Below are 19,125 nucleotides of genomic sequence, written 5' to 3'. Positions count from 1 at the left end.
GATAGAAAATAAGACCCAGAATATCTTACTGCCCCTGTATAAAACTATGGTACGCCCACATCTTGAATACTGTGTACAGATGTGGTCTCCTCACCTCAAAAAAGATATTTTGGCCTTGGAAAGACCTTCAGAAAAGGGCAACTAAAATGATTAGGGGTTTGGAACGGGTCCCATATGAGGAGAGGTTAAAGCGACTGGGACTTTTCAGTTTAGAAAAGAGGAGACTGAGGGGGGATATGATAGAGGTCTATAAAATCATGAATGGTGTGGAGAGGGCCGATAAAGAAAAGTTATTTATTAGTTCCCTAAATAGAAGAACTAGAGGACACCAAATGAAATTAATGGGTAGCAGGTTTAAAACTAATAAAAGAAAGTTCTTCTTCACACAGCGTGTAGTCAACCTGTGGAACTCCTTGCCAGAGGAGGCTGTGAAGGCTAGGACTATAATAGAGTTTAAAGAGAAGCTAGATAATTTCATGGAGGTTAGGTCCATAAAAGGCTATTAGCCAGGGGATAAAATGGTGTCCTTGGCCTCTGTTTGTCAGAGGCTGGAGAGGGATGGCAGGAGACAAATCGCTTGATCATTGTCTTCGGTCCACCCTCTCTGGGGCACCTGGTGCTGGCCACTGTCGGCAGACAGGATACTGGGCTAGATGGACCTTTGGTCTGACCCAGTACTGCCGTTCTTATGTTCTTAAGCATTACAGTGACTTACGTCAGCAGCTCCATGCACCACAATTTGCCTCTTGCCTTATTAATGGTGAGTCTCTAGGGTAGCATCTCATAGGGCATCACGCACTTCCTGAGATGCCTCGCTGTTGTTTGCACCCTTTATGTTAGGAGTGCTCTGTGCAACTGCCAGCCAGCTAGAGCAAGGAGGGAATCAGGCTGCAGCAGATACAGAGATTTCAGACAACCAAACACCTCCATACCGCGATGGGAACACTGGAAACCAAATGCTGGGATGAAAATATTGGTAGATATTGGAAACCCAAATGGGGATCTGTCCATCCCTTTATATGTATTATCTTCTACCTAGTCATTACCATGGTACCCTTCAGAGCTCTAAGCAGCAGACTTTCCAAGTCAGGCAGATGCCTACTAAGATTTTCAGATCCTTTAGCGCCTGTGAAAATCCCTCTACATGCCTGTCTGGTTCTCCGAATTCAGTGGTGCCACACGTGTGTTGGCAGGATGGGGGCCTATGTGGGTATAACAGGGCCAAACACCTCTGAATCTCTTCTGACCAGCAGGGTGCGGTATTTTTCTTATTCCTGGGCTACGTCTAGACTGCATCCCTCTGTCGACAGAAAGATGCAAATGAAGCACATCGAAATTGCTAATGAAGCCGGGATTTAAATATCCTCATTTTTTTGAGGAATGCAGGATCTGTCGAAAAAGGGTTTACTGTCGACAGATCCGTGTCTAGACTGCCAGTTTTTGTCGACAAAACTCTGTGTCGAAAAAAAAGCGGTGGCCATGTTTATGCTAATGAAGCACAGGATATGTAAATCCCGGCTTCATTAGCAATTTCGATGTGCTTCATTTTCCTCCCTCTGTCGACAGAGGGATGCAGTCTAGATATAGCCCTGGTGTCCTCTGCAAGCTGCTGGATGCCCTGGCTGAGTCTTCAGTGGCCTGGCCCTCCAGCCAAGTCACAAACACGCCCAGGGTATTGAAGAGTCAAATAAATAAACAGTCTGTCAGCCTTGCCACAGAGTCCTTAAAATTCTGTACTTGGTTCAGTCTCCCAAAAAGCTGCTTTCTCTTCCTGTGGGTTAGGTCACTACCCGTGTCCAGTAGGGGAACCCAGGCCCAGGTATTGCTCCAGGTTCCAATCTAGGGACCCTTTAAACAGCAGCCATGTACTATTTGACTCAGTAAGGGTCTGTCTACACTGCCACCCTCGTTCGAACTAGAGTGGCTAATGTAGGCATTCGAACTTGCAAATGAAGCCCGAGATTTAAATATCCCAGGCTTTATTTGCATGTTTCCAGGCGCCACCATTTTTAAATGCCCCGTAGTTTGAACTACCTGCCCGCGGCTACACGCGGCACGGACTAGGTAGTTCGAATTGAAGCTCCTAATTCAAACTACCATTACGCCTCCTACAATGCGGAATAACGGTAGTTCGAATTAGGAGCTTTAATTCAAACTATCCAGTCCATGCCGCGTGTAGCCGCGGGCAGGTAGTTCGAACTACGGGGCATTTAAAAATGGTGGCGCCCGGGAACATGCAAATAAAGCCTGGGATATTTAAATCCTGGGCTTCATTTGCAAGTTCGAATGCCTACATTAGCCACCCTAGTTCGAACAAGGGTGGCAGTGTAGACATACCCTTAGTTTCTGCTTGTTCCCCGGGCCTCTTCCCCCCTGTCTCCCTGTCTCATGGTTACGATGCTTAGGTTCTCTCTGTCCCCATATATCTAGCTATGGTGAATGGAGCCAAAAATAAACTCTCGCTATTCCTCAGGTTCCTTTAGCTTTTGTTGTTTCTCTGGTCTCAGCCCATAACTGAAGTGGTAATGCTAGATAGCTTCCTTGTATTTTGGCCACCAGGGCCCTGATTCTCTATTGCTAGCCCTTCTACCCTTGGAGGAGCAGGTCTTTGTGGTTTCCAAAATAGTTTGGTAGATTGTTCTGGAGATGTCTGCAAGCTTGGAGGACTCACTTTAGCTGCTCTTTTCTCCTCAGTTCGTTGCTTCTTGGGGCAGTTCGTAGTAAGGCCTTGTGGCCCCCAGCAAGGAACTTCAAAGCCCACACGCAATCAGTATATATCTGAATAACACAAACATGTTTCAACATGTGTGTACATCTAAGGCTGTGAGGAAAGCAATAGGCTATTTTATTATATTATTTGAGCAATACTCCATGGTCATTTAAAATGGAAGACTGTATGAGTAAGCGTTTCATGGGCAACCTTAGTTCTGGCTTTTCTTGACTTGTGATTAACTGTGCCACTTAAAACTCTCTCGCTGGCCCTTTTGGGTGGAATTTCTTAGCTTTCTACAATTTCTGCTCTATTTTATTTCATGTGTTAGCTAAAAGAGGCATACAGAGAGAAGTGAGAAAAGGGCTTTGCAGCTCTTCTAGCTTGCCAGAAATACAGTTCGGCATGTCAATTCCATAGTCTGGAACTAAACATCTCTGGAGGGAGCCATGTTAGTTTGTAACTTTGAAAACGAGTCGTCCTGTGGCACCTTAGAGACTAACAAAAATATATGTCCAATATATATATATAATCTGGAACTGTTTGGCTTAGCATGTTGGAATCGTGCCATCCTTGCGACTGAGTACATCTCCACTGCAGCTAGAGCTGTAATTTCCAGCTTGGGTAACAGCTGTGTGCTAGCTTTGATAGAGCTAATGTGCTAAAAAAAAGTGTAGCTGCCGTGGTACAGGCAGGGGGACGAGCTAGCTGCCCCAAGTGCATATCTAGGATCTTGGACAGGATTGTACTCAGGTGACTAGCCCATCCTACCATGCGTGTTGCTAGCTTGATCAAAGCTGGAAATTACGCCTCCAGGTCCAATGTAGACATACCCCAAGGCTCCTGGAAACTAGTTGCCCTTGACTGAAGCCTTAGTTCTCAGGAAATATACCCCTTAACACTTATTATGTAATTTGTATGTTTAAGGATCAGAGTTTAGAATGTGGAACCTATTTAGCACCTGGTTAATCACCATTAAACTACTTGGCACTAGCTACGTTAATGCTAATAATGTTCCAGTTAAGGAACAGTCATTGCATTTCGTGTCATTCAGCTAAACCATTTCCTGGGAATATCTTCCCCTAAACTAGCTTTCCATTTAGCCTGTGTTCCAGTGGAGAAAAACACATTGTGATAAACATAAAATGCTTATAAATATAAAACCTTATCTTTTGTTGTTTGCAGAGGTGCTGTAGCAGTGTGAGTCTCAGGTTATTAGAGAGACAGGTTAGGTTAGAGCGACAAAGAGTCCTGTAGCACCTTATAGACTAACAGATGTATTGGAGCATAAGCTTTCATGGGGAAAGACCCAGTTCGTCAGATACAACAAGGTTTTGCCAAGGTTAGGTTAGGTTAGGTTGGTCTTTTTCTGGACCAACTTCTGTTGGGTGGAAGAGACAAGCTTTCAAGCTTACACAAAGCTCTTCTTCAGGTCTAGGACTGGTACTCCGAGCATCACAGCTAATGCAAGGTGGAACAGATTGTTTAGCATGAATAGAGAACACACACTGTAAGAAATCATTCAAGGTCACATGGCCAACTCACACCTCTGCCCTCAGACAACGGTAATTAAGCAATGTATAGATAGCTGGGTGGCTGTTAATTACAGTCCTAGTTTTACAGTGGGAAAACAGGCTCAAGTAGCCAATGAGGGCCAAAGACAGGGAACCCAGCCTATCACTGCAGATTTATACCAGACCCACAACAGGGCACAGGCAGCATAATGCTCAGTATCACAGCTAACTTTTAGGTGCCCAAGAAATCACTGAAACAACTTGAGTCCATAAAGCCTGGTCTGCATTAGGTTGGTGTAAGTTGCCTTGCATCAAACTATTTGGCTACGTCTAGACTGCCATGATTTTCCGCAAATGCCTTTAACAGAAAAGTTTTTCCGTTAAAAGCATTTGCAGAAAAGAGCGTCTAGATTGGCATGGACGCTTTTGCGCAAAAGCACTTTTTGCGGAAAAGCGTCCATGCCAATCTAGACGCAGTTTTGCACAAGAAAGCCCCGATCGCCATTTTCGCCGTCAGGGCTTTTTTGCGCAAAACAGTTTTTAGCTGTCTACACTGGCTCTCTTGCGCAAATACATTTGCACAAGAGGGCTTTTTCCTGAACGGGAGCAGAATAGTATTTGCGCAAAACCACTGACAATCTTACATTAGATCGTCAGTGTTCTTGCGCAAATTCAAGCTGCCAGTGTAGACAGCTGGCAAGTTTTTCTGCAAAAGCTGCTGCTTTTGTGGAAAAACTTGCCAGTCTAGACGCAGCCTTTGTGCATCTGAATACACTCAGATGTGTCTCTGGCCAAAGTTAAGTACCCTGCTTGCAGTGACAAAGTGAAACCCCCTCCCGGAGAGGCACAAAGCCACGGCCTACCACCAAGTGAGAGTAGAAATGCTGCATAACCTAGATTGACTGGCCTCTGCCACACGATGTTCCACTTGTTCTGACAGTGACCACTCTGGGCACAATTTGAAAACCCAGGGCCCAGGAGTCAGAGATCTGAGGTCACTCCCCAGTCACTCCCTTTAAAAGCCTCGGTGTAGTTTAGAAACGCATTTTGTGGATTGCTCACCTTGGAAAGCACGTCGAGCAGCTCACCTTTGTTGTGTGCAACTATCCAAGCAGCCATGCCATCTCCCTGCACTCCACACCACCCTGCTCATAGTTGACAGGGCCGGCACGGAGCACAGGGTGTGCAAGCACAGCGGCAGGGCAGCTGTGGAAGTGTGGGCATCCATCAGCAGATTGCATGGAGGATGCAGGCGGGAATCAGCAGCGACGCCACGTGAAAGATAAGGAGTTTTGCCAAGAATACCTCGAAGCCAGGCAGCACAGCAATGGATCTGGCCCTTCAGTTCTACAAGGACCTGCATGCCACGCTTGCTGGAGACCTCCCCAGCACCCACCCACCACGTCCTTTGCAACTCAAGACAGAGAACCCTTCTGTGAACATCGAGGCGTGGGAGGCGGGAGATGTGATAACTGCGCCACGAACCAGGACGGTTTGGAGACTCCACCACAATCCAGCCGGTCACTCCAGGCAAGCATAGATGGGCCTGGTGAAGGGGAGGAAGCTTGTGTAAGTGCTTGCATGCACTTTGCCTTACAGTGTTTAAAGTTAAAGACGGCACCTGGCTGTTCTCCAAGGGAACGAGAGAAAGGTGTCAGCTTTTCACTGTCTTACTCTGACAAGGAGAGAATGGCACAACCAGCAGAGGCAGAGGTGGTGCCTGCTTTGCATTCCTCCACTTGGGCTAAGAAGCAGAGGGGCATTCAGAGCAGGAGCATTGTTAAGAGGGATGCTGGGTTTTCCTCGGAGAGATCTCAATGAATTGCTGATAGCATCCTCTCCATCAAAGAGACCGGAGGACTGGCTGCCTTATTGCTTCCTCCCCAATTTGGACACTTTCCCACATCTATCCACGATGAGTTCCGCTGATGACATTGCAGTAAATGGGCTTGGATGCCTGGACCCTGGCAGCCTTGGAACACGAGTAGTGAGATATCAGATACCACCCCCACCCCCCGTGGAAAACAGTGCCATTAGTTAATGTCAGTGCCCTGCGCTCAGACCCCTAGAATAGGCATCAAAATTGTACAGTATCATGCAACAGAAAATTCTTCCCTTCCAGCCACTCAATGTCAATGGTCCATACTCACCATGGCTGGGTTTGAGGGTTGATGCGCTGAGGTGCTGTAAAGCCAAAGGGGCAATGAGCATTTCTCATTACAAATGTTTATGGGAAGAAGGGAAGGAAGTTTTGAAATTTATCTTTCCCTTGACGTTGGGCTTGTCAGTACAATAGTACATCTGTTTGTGTTTACCAGCAGCATCTGGCATAGCAGCCTTGCAGGGTGCCCTCTCCAAGCCTGAAGTGAAAGAAGAAGACAAGGGTGGAAAGTTCTGTGAAATCCTGCAAGAAATCAGACTGCAGTCACTGTGTATGGAGGGCCAATACCAACAGTATGGGGAAAGAGAGAGGACAGGAAAAATCCCCAGGCATCCCGACAGGACATGGAGAGGGAATTATACCAGGACATAGTGAGATTTCTCAGGCAGTGAACCCAAATGATACAGACCCTGTTTACCTACAGGTCCTTTGGAATGCCAGACTTCCCATCTTGTGATGTTCTTGAAGAACTACATGATTGCCTGCTTCCTGCAACATCTCACATGGCAACATGGAATGCATGCGTACCCCTGCCAGTGCATGCCATAGGGTAGAAATGAAAACTGCAGCTTCACACGTATTAACTATGAGAACCATGGCTTGTGTATGTGTAGCCACAATGAACTACATTTGTGCACTCAAATGGACATATATGTTCACTTCTTCTCTACTTTTACATTTTCACACTGTTAATTTATAAGATTGGATAACATTGTCTATGAGATTTTTTGCACATTACTTTTCTACACTGTTTTTTCCCACTCCAAAAAATTGTGTTTCTGGAAAATCAAATGATCTTTATTAGTTCACAACAGATATTGCAGAATGCTTAGCATCAGCCAAAGCAAACGCTACATGTAAATGTACACTGACATAGATCATAGCTTAAGGAAAATGCACGGTCATATTGCTGAATGTATGGCAAGAATTACACTCAAATTTTCAAGCCCTCGAGCACTGAACACTACTGTGGCTGAACTGTAAAAGTGCTCTTTAAAAGATGTCCTCAACTGTGGTATATGAAGGCACGGACTCCAGCCGGTGCAAGCACGAAATCATTTTATTGCAATATTACAACTATCTTTTTACCCTCTCGACTTCCCAAAAGTCTACATCCTGCTTTTCACAAACTGTGCTTTTTTCACAGTCCCAAACACAGCATTCTCGAAGGTCGTTGACTCAGGCAGATGTTGTTATTGTTGGCTCAGGACTCTTGATTACATGCGTTCCCGCTGACTCTCGGATCGTCCTCCACGGTCTGCAGCTTTTCTTGGTTTTGTCCTTGGGATGCCCTGTCACGCGGCCAAAGCACTATACTTGTTGATTCTCTACACTCAACTGCATAGCTTACACTGGTCTCTTGCGATGGGCCTTGAGTCTGGCTCTTTGAAATCAGCAGAGATGTCTCCTCTTCCAATCTGATGCAGCTTTAACATCCTTGACTCATAGATACTATGCAGGACGCAACACGCAGCTGTAATCATGGGGAGATTTTTCTGAGACTCAAACTAGTGAGTAAACAGCACCAAAGTCCCCACACTCTACCAAAAGCACATTCAGCTGCCATTCTGCACTTCCTGAGCTGGTCAAATCTTTCCCAAGGACTGTCGAGGTGGCCAGTGTATGGCTTAGTAGGTCAGAAGAGCTGGGTCCCCCGGTGTCACTGTTGACATTTCATCATTGCCAATGACAAGTTGTTAGCTGGGAAGGAATGTCTGAACAACCCTGTGTATTTAAAGGTGCTGCGACTCACCTGACCAGACCACACTGATGTCAGTGAAGTGTCCCTGAAGATCCGCCGAGGCTGGCATGACCACAGCCAGTAACACTTTCTGTCGATGTACTCTGGGGCATGGTAGGCTGTCGTCACAATAGGAATATGTGTGCCGTCTGATGCCACTGCCACTGCCACTGGGAAATGCACCGTTGCAAACCCACCCATTGTGTCCTGCACATTAGGGCAAGAATCGTAGTTCTGCAGAGCGAGAAGTGAACACCTGCATGGCACAGCCCTCGGTGAGCCAAACCCCCAACTGGCCCAGGGCTGTCCACTCAGCAGCTACAATGACTCTAGGAGAGTGACATGAACATCTCTTAGGCAAAGCTTGCAGTGACTTATCCCTCCGGTATGCTGCACCGGCCTGTCTTGGGCAGAGCATGGATTAGGGGCTCCAGTCCTGCACCTGTTTCTTGATCCCAGACCCTTGGACTGGCTCTAACCCAGCTTCAGCCTGTTTCTAAACTCTGACTATGACCCCGATCAGGCTGGTCTGTATATTCTGAACATGGCCAGTCCCTGAACCCTGCTTTCAGCACTGTTCTTAGCTTGGTCCTGAGTCTACGTTTGGCTTTAATTCTTGATACCGATTCTCAACCATCATTCCAACCCCAGGCCTTACCGCCTGGAACTCGGAGACTGACATTTTAGAAACATAAATACCTCAGATTTCTGGGGTCTGGAAGGCGCAACCTGGCTGTGGTGGCCCCAAAGAAGGTCTTTACCCCAGAATTTCCTCAACCAAATTGCCCATCTGCAGACAGAGAATGCCTCCCTGCAAGCTCAGGTCCAGATGCCTCTGGGTCCCTTGGGTATGCTAATTCCCACGCCAGAGCAATTCAGTGGTGACTGCCACAAGCTGCAAGTGTTTATTAACCTGTGCCACTCCCTGCTGCTGCTACTGCAGTCATCCGTGCCCCCAAATGGACAAAGACGCGTGTGGTTATCAGTCTCCTATCGGGAAACGGTGTGGACTGGATGTCACCTCTCCTGGGCCGGCTTGATACTTAGCCACGTTGCGGAGTTCATCCCCTCCTTCTCATCCGAACTGAGTCCACATCACCAACATGACCCTCCAGTTCCTCTCACAATATTTCCTTATGCTAAGATGACATCCTGCATCGAGCTCTGCATAAGAATCAGGGATCAGCGGCCGGAGCATTGCCTTGGGAAGAGACAGGACTCCACCCATACCCAGCCTAGTGCCAAGGGCCACCACACACCCTCTTTGCCCAGCTTGGGACCAGAGCCTGTGCAGATCAGACTCACCAGGAGGGGCCTCCACGCACAGAAGTGCTGTTGCTGAAATGGCCATCAGAGAAGGTGGCCCTTTGGCCTCACGGTGCCTCCACAAGCCAAGCCTCGATGTGCAGCTGGGAAACCACCCTGTCCAGCCACAGCAGCGGGATCACAGCTGGCCATAACATGGAATTCAGGATCCCCTCAGTTGCTGACATGTGCCCCTGTGCCGGTGGACCACTGCCAGCTGCTCCTGCAGAAGTCCCCTCCTGCTTTGGGTCCCAGCCCCACCCAGAGCAAGCTGCGCCCACGTGTGCTGACCGACTCTGGGGTAGCCCATAACTTTAAGGATTTGGCCTTGCTCCAAGCCAGCCAATGGCCCATCTGGAGCTCTCTTGTTCCAGAGCTGGCGGAGGCAGTCGATGGCAGTATGCTTTCCTGCCACTTCTTATGGCATAGCCTTGAGAAGTAGATAGCACAGGCTGGTGACAGCTGTGCCTCTCCAAACAGCCTGGCACGGCCCTACCCTCACTATGTCCGCAGGCCTCCTCTTGCCTCCTTTATTTCCCTTCCTGCTCTTCTGTTGGCGAGAAGCCGGGACAGGCAGAATGGGGCTGGTACATACGAGGCCTATGGCTGTGCTAGTGCCACCCATCAGCCCGGCGCTGAGAGCATGGGGACTATGCCACACTCCCAGCACTCTGGGACTGGCAGGTCTCTATCTGTGCAGCCTGCCCGGTGTGCTGGGGAAGGTGGCTCTCCCGCTGTATCACCCACTTGCCCCGGGCTGGGGGCATTCCAGCTGCGCTGCCCACCGAGCACTCCAGAGCTGGGGCAAAAGGCACTCTGACCGCACCGACCTCCTGGCACTCCATGGCTGAGGCTGGGGGCAATCGGGGGGGTGACTTAATTCCAGTCAGGTACAACGACCTTGCAGATATGATTGATAAAAAGAACACCAGTGTCCCACTGCCACCCAGAACCCGTAGACCCCAGAAAGGGGCAAAGATCCCCTTTGGGCATAGCTACCCATTATCGAAACCCAAGTTCAAGTGCCTTTGAGATTGCCTGGCTGATAATCAGGTGCTCTAGATCCTGTGCTAGAACTCCTAGCCGATTGGGATTTGCAGCCATTGTAGTAAAATCAATATAGAAACCTCCCAGTACAAGTGGTTGGTGTCTGTTATAGACCGGATCAGGTAGATGAGGCAGACGAAACTTTCTTCAGACAAATGAGAGAAGCTTCCAGATCGCAAGCCCTGGTTCTCATGGGGGACTTTAATCACCCTGACATCTGCGGGGAGACCAATACAGCAGTACACAGACAATCCAGGAAGTTTTTTGAGAATGTTGGAGATAACTTCCTGGTACAAGTGCTGAAGGAACCAACGAGGGGCTATGCACAGCCTGACCTGCTGCTCATAAACAGGGAGGAACGAGATGGGGAAGTAGAAGTGGATGACAACCTGGGAAGCAGGGATCTTGAGATGGTAGATTTCAGGATCCTGACCAAAGGAAGAAAGGAGAGAAGCAAAATACACACCCTGGACTTCAGAAGAGCAGACTTTGACTCCCTCAGAGAACTGATGGGCAGGATCCCCTGGGATGCTTACATGAAGGGGAAAGGAGTCCAGGGAGCTGGCAGTATTTTAAGGAAGCCTTATTGAAGGTGCAGGAACAAACCATCCCAATGCGCAGTAAGAAAAGCAAATATGGTAGGCGATCAGATTGGCTTACTGGGGACATCCTTGGTGAGCTTAAACACAAAAAGGAAGCTTATAAGAAATGAAACTTGGACAGATGACTAGGGAGGAGTAGAAATATATGGCTCAAGAATGCAGGGGAGTTATGAGGAAGGTGAAAATGCAATTGGAATTGCAGCTAGCAAAGGATGTGAAGGGCAACAAGAAAGGTTTCTACAGGCATGTTAGCAATAAGAGGGTGATCAGAGAGGGTGTCGGACCCTTACTGGATGAGGGAGGTAACCTAGTGTTAGATGATGTGGGAAAAGCTGAAGTACAGGCAGTCCCCGAGTTACGCGGATCCGACTTATGTCATGTTATGTTATGAACAGGATTTGCTGCCCGTCTCCCTGGTCGTCTGGTTTCCAGCAGACCAGGGAGACGGGCAGCAAAGCCGCGGAGCACGTGGGCAGCGGACAGCCCAGACGCACCGCGGCTGTCCCGCTGCCGGCATCCTCAGAGGCTTTGCTCCCCGTCTCCCTGGTCTGCTGGTTTCCGCAGTATGGGAAGGAGGTGGACTGTAAGGTGGATAGAAAGCTGGCTAGACTGTCGGGCCCAATGGGTAGTGATCAACGGCTCAATGTCAGGTTGGCAGTTGGTTTCAAGCAGAGTGCCCCAAGGATTGGTTATAGGGCTGGTTTTGTTCAACATCTTCATTAATGACCTAGATAAGGGGATGGATTACACCCTCAGCAAGTTTGCGGATGACACTAAACTAGATGGAGAGGTAGATACGTTGGAGGGCAGGGATAGGGTCCTGAGTGACCTACACAGAGTAGAGGATTGGACCAAAAGAAATCTGATGAGGTTCAACAAGGACAAGTGCAGAATCCTGCTCTTGGGACGGAAGAATCCCAAGCATTGGTACAGGCTGGGGACCGACTGGCTAAGTAGTAATTTGGCAGAAAAGGACCTGGGGATTACAGTGGATGAGAAGCTGGATATGAGTCAACAGTGTGCCCTTGTAGCGAAGAAGGTTAATGACATGTGCATGAGGAGGAGCATTGCCAGCAGATCTAGAAAAGTGATTATTCCCCTTTATTCAGCACTAGTGAGGCCACATCTGGAGTATTGTGTCTAGTTCTGGGCCCCCCCACTACAGAAAGGATGTGGACGCATGGGAGAGGGTCCAGTGTGGGGCAACTAAAATGGTTAGGAGGCTGGAGCACTTGACCTACGAGGAGAGGCTGAGGGATTTGGGTTTGTTTAGTCTGCAGAAGAGAAGAGTGAGGGGGGATTTGAGAGCAGCCTGCAACTTCCTGAAGGGAGGTTCCAAAGAGGATGGAGAGAGGCTGTTCTCAGTAGTGACAGATGGTAGAATGAGGAGCAATAGGCTCAGGTTGTGGTGGGAGAGGTCCAGGTTGGACATTAGGAAAAACGATTTCACTAGGAGGGTGGTGAAGCACTGGGATGGGTTTCCTGGCGGGGGGGGGGGGGGAATCTCCATCCCTAGAGGTGTTTTAAGTCCCAGCTTGACCAAGCCCTGGCTGGGATGATTGAGTTGGGGATGGTCCTGCTTTGGGCAGGGGGCTGGACTTGATGCCTCCTGAGGTCTCTGCCAGCCCTGGGATTCTGGGATTCTAAGCCCCAGTGTAGATGTGCTGCCCTTGCTCAGACCTCTGGCATAAATACCCTGCCCCAGTGCAACCCCCTATTTAGACATTCCACCCTGGGCAAACTGTGCTCAGTGCAGCTTACTTCAGCGTGGACAAAGCCTAGAGGGTTAGAAAGGTGCAAGGCAGACATCTTAGCCAAGCAACAGTTAACAAGCTCTACAAAACGGACAGAAGCCACAGAGGGAAGGAAGGTATTTCAAGGGTGCAGTGACGCACGGTGAGAAGCTAGTCAACAGAAGCTGTGAGTGGGGGAATGTGAGAGTCAGATACACCTAGCAAACATTCTCTAGGCCTGGGTCACTTACTTCCCACCCGGCCTGAAACCCCCCAAACAAACAACCCTAAGCCCCACAGGCGTAAGAATAGCACAGGCAGAAGTCCAGTAGCGGGTGCACTGGGGGCTGTCCAGTTTATTGCCCTGAATACAAGTAGAATGACCTTCACTGTGGCTGGGTGACGTGCACATTCCATGCAAGCAACTCAGGGCCCGCAGAGTCTGAGTTTGGGCCCTTGACACCGAGTGGGTGACCTGGGAGAGCTAAGAGAGACAGAAACGAGACTTTCCAGGACCCAAGCAAGTAGTTCCACCCCTAGCCTGGCAGGTTCTGTGCAGCTGAGGAGGTTGAAAGTCTCACGGATGGAGAGCAGCAAGCTGGAGCACATGGAAGTGATCCCCTAGTTGGAGCTCTGCTTCATGATGTTGTCATAACATCTTTTTAAAAGTTTTTTAGATTTTTAAGTCGCAGCTTGACAAAGCCCTGGGTGGGTGGATTGAGTTGGGATTGATCCTGCTTTGGGCAGAGGGCTGGACTTGATGACTCCTGAGGTCTCTTCCATCCCTAGGATTCTATGATTCTATGATTTTCTCACATGGGAGTACCCAGTTGTTAGGAAGAGGACAGATTGTCATGGGGAATTTGGTGGTTAGAAATAGAAATGGGTTTGTGGTGAGGGGGAGAGCCACGTGGTAAATTGCCTGCTTGGTGTAAAGTCTGTGGACATGGACTTATGGGCAATGAGGTCCAGAGGATGCCAAGCTAGAGAGGTTCAACCGGTAACATGATACGAAGCTGTAGCAGGACCTGCTAGTCTATGATGGCAATAGGGCAACTGGCATGAAACTCGTGTGTGTGCGTTATGTGCTCATCTTACCTGCTGCTCAGCTGGCAATTAGCATATTACTCTGGGATTAGGGTTTTATTATTTGACTGGGAAGGTCACAGTTAGACTAAGATTTTATGCTTACAGCCTATTCTGCCCCATTAGCATCAGGGCATTTGTTCTCATATTCAGCTTAACTCTTCATTTTCTTAATTTAATTCTGTTGTTGTCCATTATACACCACTGTTTCACCACAGAGAATTCAATACATGGGTTTTGCTTACGCCTATTTTACCATATATTGCCAACAGTCGGTTGATAAGCGCAGAATTCTGGTGCAACTTTGCAGCCCTGATTCAGCAAAGCACTTGAGTGAGTCCCAAAGTTTAAGCAAGCAAATAACCAACTGATTTGCTGAGTTGGGGCTAATGATAGATAGATAGATAGATAGATAGATAGATAGATAGATAGATAGATAGATAGATAGATAGATAGATGGGGTGTATAGGGAGAGATAGAGGGAATAATGATGTGTAGTCTTTATAGCAGTTTCAAAGATCCCAAAATGCGCAATAGAAACTCATGCTATAAGCCAAATCTGAACTGATTCACTCACTCTAGAGTCTACAGCATGCTGCATAGCTTGCCTTGCAAAAAGGCAGGTGGCTGTGAGGAGAGCAGACGGCTGAGCGTGTCCCAGAACGGGACACAGCAGAGAGCGGCATAACACCTCTCCCCGTGGCACGCTCCGCGTGTCGTACATTAGGGTTCTGTGCGCTCAGCAGTTCCATTGTGCACATGGTGTCCGTCAGTCGGCACTTTCAGTTCCTGCTCTTCTTCCAGGCTCTCACTAGCATTTTGAGAGTCACCGTCTGTAGGCCCATATTCCGCTCTGCCACCTTCAGGCCAGTCAAAGGACAATAATTTTTCTCCCCAGTAATTGCAGGGTCCCTGTGTTCAATTTCAGGTCCTTTCCCCTTCACAAACGTTGATCTCCCAATGGCAGGCCTATAGTCTCCTTCATTGCCTCTCTGTTTCTTCCTCCCTGGCTGTATCAGGTATGCCACCCTGCCATCCACATACCAGAGGGCGTCATTTCATCTTTGGCCCAGTGCAGCCATTATTCTCTGATTCACCGCAGAAACTCTGGCCGTGACATACGGCGGCAGATTTCCAAGTGTTCAGTATGTTCAGCTGGGGGCCAGATTTTCAAGATGGCCTAGCCACCATTTCTCAATATTATTTACCACTCCACCAACCTTTGTATTATCTGCACATTTTTTCAACAATCGTTTTATCATTTCTTCCAGAACATTGGTACGAATGGTGAGTAGCATTGGTGTCAGACCCAGTCCCTGCAGGATCCCACAAGCAGAGGCCATAGAATCATAAAATCCCAGGGACAGCAGAGACCTCAGGAGTCATCGAGTCCAACCCTCTGCTAAAAGCAGGACCAATCCCAGCTAAATCATCCCAGACAGAGATTTAATAAGGGATGAAGATTCCACTGCCTCCCACCTCCCATTCTAGTGCTTCACCCTCCTTCTAGGGAAATAGTTTTTCCTAATCTCCAACCTAGACCTCCCCCCCTGAAACTTGAGACCATTGCTGCTTGTTCTGCCATCTGCCCCCACTGAGAACAGCCTCTCTCCAGCCTCTTCGGAACCTCCCTTCAGGAAGTTGACGGCTGCTCTCCAATCCCCCCTCACTCTGCTCTTCTGCAGACTGAACAAACCCAACTCCCTCAGCCTCTCCTCAAAGGTCATGTGCTCCATGATTCTATGATTATAAGAACATAAGAACAGCCGTACTGGGTCAGACCAAAGGATGGGGAAGGAAGAGGGGATGGAGTGAGCAGGGCGAGACCTCAGAGAAGGCCAGGGAGGAAGCCGGGCAAGAGTATTTGGGTTTGAGGTAGATCTTACATTGTACTTATATTGAAAAAGTGATCTCGTGGTTGAAAAGGTTGGAGACCCCTGCACTAGAACAATTAACCAGGGATTGTGGTGGATTTTTCATCCCTGAAAAAGTTTAAAACACGACTGGCTGCTTTTCTAAAAGGGGGTGTTCTAAGAAATATTTCAGGGATACACTCTGGGCGGTGTCATGCAGGAAGTCAGTCTAGATGATCTCAGTAGTCCTTTCTGGCCTTGGAGAGCCACATTTTCAAACAGGTCTCTCAACACAAGCACACAGATGTTGCTCTCTGAAGTTGGATTTGTAGGTACAAACAGAATCAGAGGGGCTTGATTGTACTCCCATTCAAATCAATGGAAAGACTGTCTGACATAAATATGCTTGGTCCTGAGCCAGACCGGGTGACTGAAAATCTAACCACTCAGTTTGCGGATGTCACTGTCCAGTTGTGTGCGCTGTGCAAATTTGGCAGGTACCACAGCCTGGCCCTAAGCAGCATACACAGAAAGGTCCCTTTCATCCCTGCTGCAGACACATGTCCACAGTAAGGCTGTGACAGGTCCTTCCAGTCCGGTCACCACAAAGAGAGCTGACTCTTGAGTTTTCCAGTTAGTTTCAGGTCATATCTGTGAATGAAATGCCCCAGCAATCCCCAACACTCATTATCACCCCTGAGTGAAGGCCAGATGGGGTAAACCAAGAGCTTTTCCTGTTCTTTAATGAATAATAACCCCAGATAAAGTTCCCGCGAGTTTGTTCTAAACGTCCGCAGCGCAGTAACATGCGCATGGTGCTTCTGTGCATTGGTGGCAGGGGGTGAATGCACATGGCTGGTTTGCAAGTGGACAGCTTCCAGCTGAGCAAAGTTTCAGTGAGGTGCCAGGCCCTGGCTTTTCTGTGCTGCCACTGAGCGGGTTTAGTGCCCCTCATCAGAGGGGCAGCATCCGACCGAGGAATGGGTTAGCATTTGGGGGGAGCTGACTGTTCAGCTGTAAGAAAGCAGCACTCCAAAATGCCACCCTGCTGAGCCAGTCTGAATGGAGGTGAGACTCCCTGGATAGAGCCCGTTCTGGCAAAACTCAGATCACGACAGCTGAGCCTCACCCACTGGCCTGCAATGCTTCCTCTGGGCCATGCACTGTAATGATGCTGTTTGTCTCTTTGCAGCACCCCTACCCTACAGAGGATGAGAAAAGGCAGATAGCAGCACAGACAAACCTGACACTTTTGCAAGTGAATAACTGGTGAGTGAACTATGGGGACGATGGGATTTTCCTGCCTAGCCTGTGACTTTCACCACGTGGGTAGCAAGATGCTGATTGTCTTGCTCCCTTCTCGGCCATCTCTCGGAATAGAGCTGGCATCCAAGCCCGAGCCCGGTGCCTTTGAGGGTTGTGCGTAGCGTCAGGTGAAGTAGCTCCCAGGGACAAGAGAAGATTCAAACCTGGGCACCTCACAGGCTCAGGCTGGTCCTTAGGCTGAAGACACAGGAATGAATTTGTGTCCCCTCATGCTTAAGCAGAACAGGGACAAAGAAAGAAGCTTCTCGCTACAAATTGGTTCCAAACCATTTACAGTCGTGCTCCAAGGCAATGCAAGAAGGCTGCTGTGGCTCCAAGTGGGCTCAGCCCAGATGTGAATGGCGTTCACCCGTCTCATCAGCCCACCACAGATGTGCCCTTCTCTGGTCAGGTGCCTTCGTTGCTGGAGGGGAGGGGAGACGGTATCTTGCTGTCTGGCCACAGACCGGACTAACAACGCGCTGGAGGTCAGGGCAGAGCTGCATCGCACAGTGGAGGTGTAATCTCAGGGACCAACGGTTCATTTACACTCTCATTTAATAGGCGTGTTTACCCGAAAGCTGGGCCACTCTTTTCCACTTGTCTTTGTTACTCAGCTAATTATAGCTCTGAGGCGCTGTCTCTGCTCACGCCCACGCTCCCGCTAGCTCTCCCAGGCTCTGCCTCCACCCTGAGCCAGGGCAGTGCAGGTACACTCCTTGCTGAGCGAGCAGGAGGAGAAAGAGCAGGGTAGGCCTGGCAGCATCAGTGGTGGCAGAGGCATGCTGAGGGCAGGCAGGGAGGGACTTGGCACACACTGCTTCTCCTTGGGCCACCATGGCTACCCTGCTAGCTCCAGGAGAACCGGTGTGAGTATGTGTCCGGGAGCAAGACAGTCTTACCCCTCGCCCAGCAATATGCAGACCTCAGTGGGGCAGGAGCCAAATTAGTGATTGGCATTACCCAAAAGAGCCACAGGTGGGCTGGAGGGAGGGAGGGAGAGAACAGGCTCTGAGCAGGATGGGGGATATTTGGAGGGGGAGAACTGTCCCTGGGTGGATAGGTTGGGGGGTGGCCTGGGGGGAGCGACAGGCTCTGGACGGCCTGAGAGGGGTGCCTGAGGGGGAGGGAACATCTTGGGTGGGTAGGGGCATGCTGGGGGGTAGAGAATACCCCCTGGCCACCAGTCTCCGGCCCAGGCAATGCTGGGTAAGTCTGCTGGTCTATTCATATTTAAACATTTGGGGGACTGTTACAGACATTGTCCTCACAGCGACATGCTAACCAAGTATCAGTCTATCAACTAATTGGCTAACCGCACAGTAAAAGCCTCCAGATTGGCTAGCAGCTTAGGCTGGTTAATAATCACATCGCACTGCATTTTACTGCCTCTGTCGGAGCCCCGCTGCCCCAGCCTGCAGTGTAGACGGCCATGGTCTCACGCCAGGCAGCTCTGATGCCAGACACCAGCAATGGAATGCCAGGACACAGTGGCTCTTCATGGGGAAACCAGAAGATACAATAGTTTCCAAAAATCTTCTGGACCAAAGCCTGACCTCCCTGCAGTCTGGCAGGGCTTCCGAGGACTTCCCTAGGGCCAGGATCGGGCCTCCCGAGATGACATTTGCTCATAAACTACCAGGAGAGAGAAGAGCCAAAGTCAGAAATACGGGGGAGCCAGAGAACACTGAAAAGCAGCCTGGCCATGGCTGTGTCTCTGGGCTGCCTTTCACGGTAATGGAAGTATAAACCTACCTGTGGGGGGCGGGAGGGGTGCAGGGAGGGCTGCTCAAAGGGACAGGAAGGGCCCATGGGGGCACCCCAGGATACGGAGGGTGGTGACCTCCCCAGTGCTACCACGAGTCCCCTGTGGATTGCACCCATTCATACTAGGGCTGGATTGAGTTCCAACAAATCACATCAGTGCTATGACACCGACACATTCTGAGATTGGTTTCACTACCCAGGTGGTTCAGCTGCGGCAATGCCACCAGTTACGCTGTCGTTACTCCAGATCTGCACCAGCGTAAAACAAAAGTGAACTCACACTCTCCTTAAAACTAACTTC

The 19,125-nt window shown here is 49.3% G+C and overlaps 1 protein-coding gene across 15 annotated transcripts in view; it reads left to right on the top strand.

The window, feature by feature from the left end:
- Nucleotides 1-19,125, top strand: part of PKNOX2 (PBX/knotted 1 homeobox 2) — a 341,221-nt gene that overhangs the window by 308,055 nt on the left and 14,041 nt on the right. For all 15 annotated transcript variants that reach the window (XM_075909457.2, XM_075909454.2, XM_075909458.2 and 12 more), the window contains one exon: nucleotides 16,945-17,021. In XM_075909457.2, coding sequence (XP_075765572.1) covers nucleotides 16,945-17,021 — 77 coding nt within the window. The remainder of the gene's footprint in view (nucleotides 1-16,944; nucleotides 17,022-19,125) is intronic.

This window comes from Pelodiscus sinensis, chromosome 25 (assembly GCF_052426305.1).
Source record: "Pelodiscus sinensis isolate ZL-2025 chromosome 25, ASM5242630v1, whole genome shotgun sequence".
NCBI lineage: Eukaryota > Metazoa > Chordata > Testudines > Trionychidae > Pelodiscus > Pelodiscus sinensis.
Note: the sequence above shows the minus strand (reverse complement) of the source record. Positions and strands in the feature narration are given on the sequence as shown.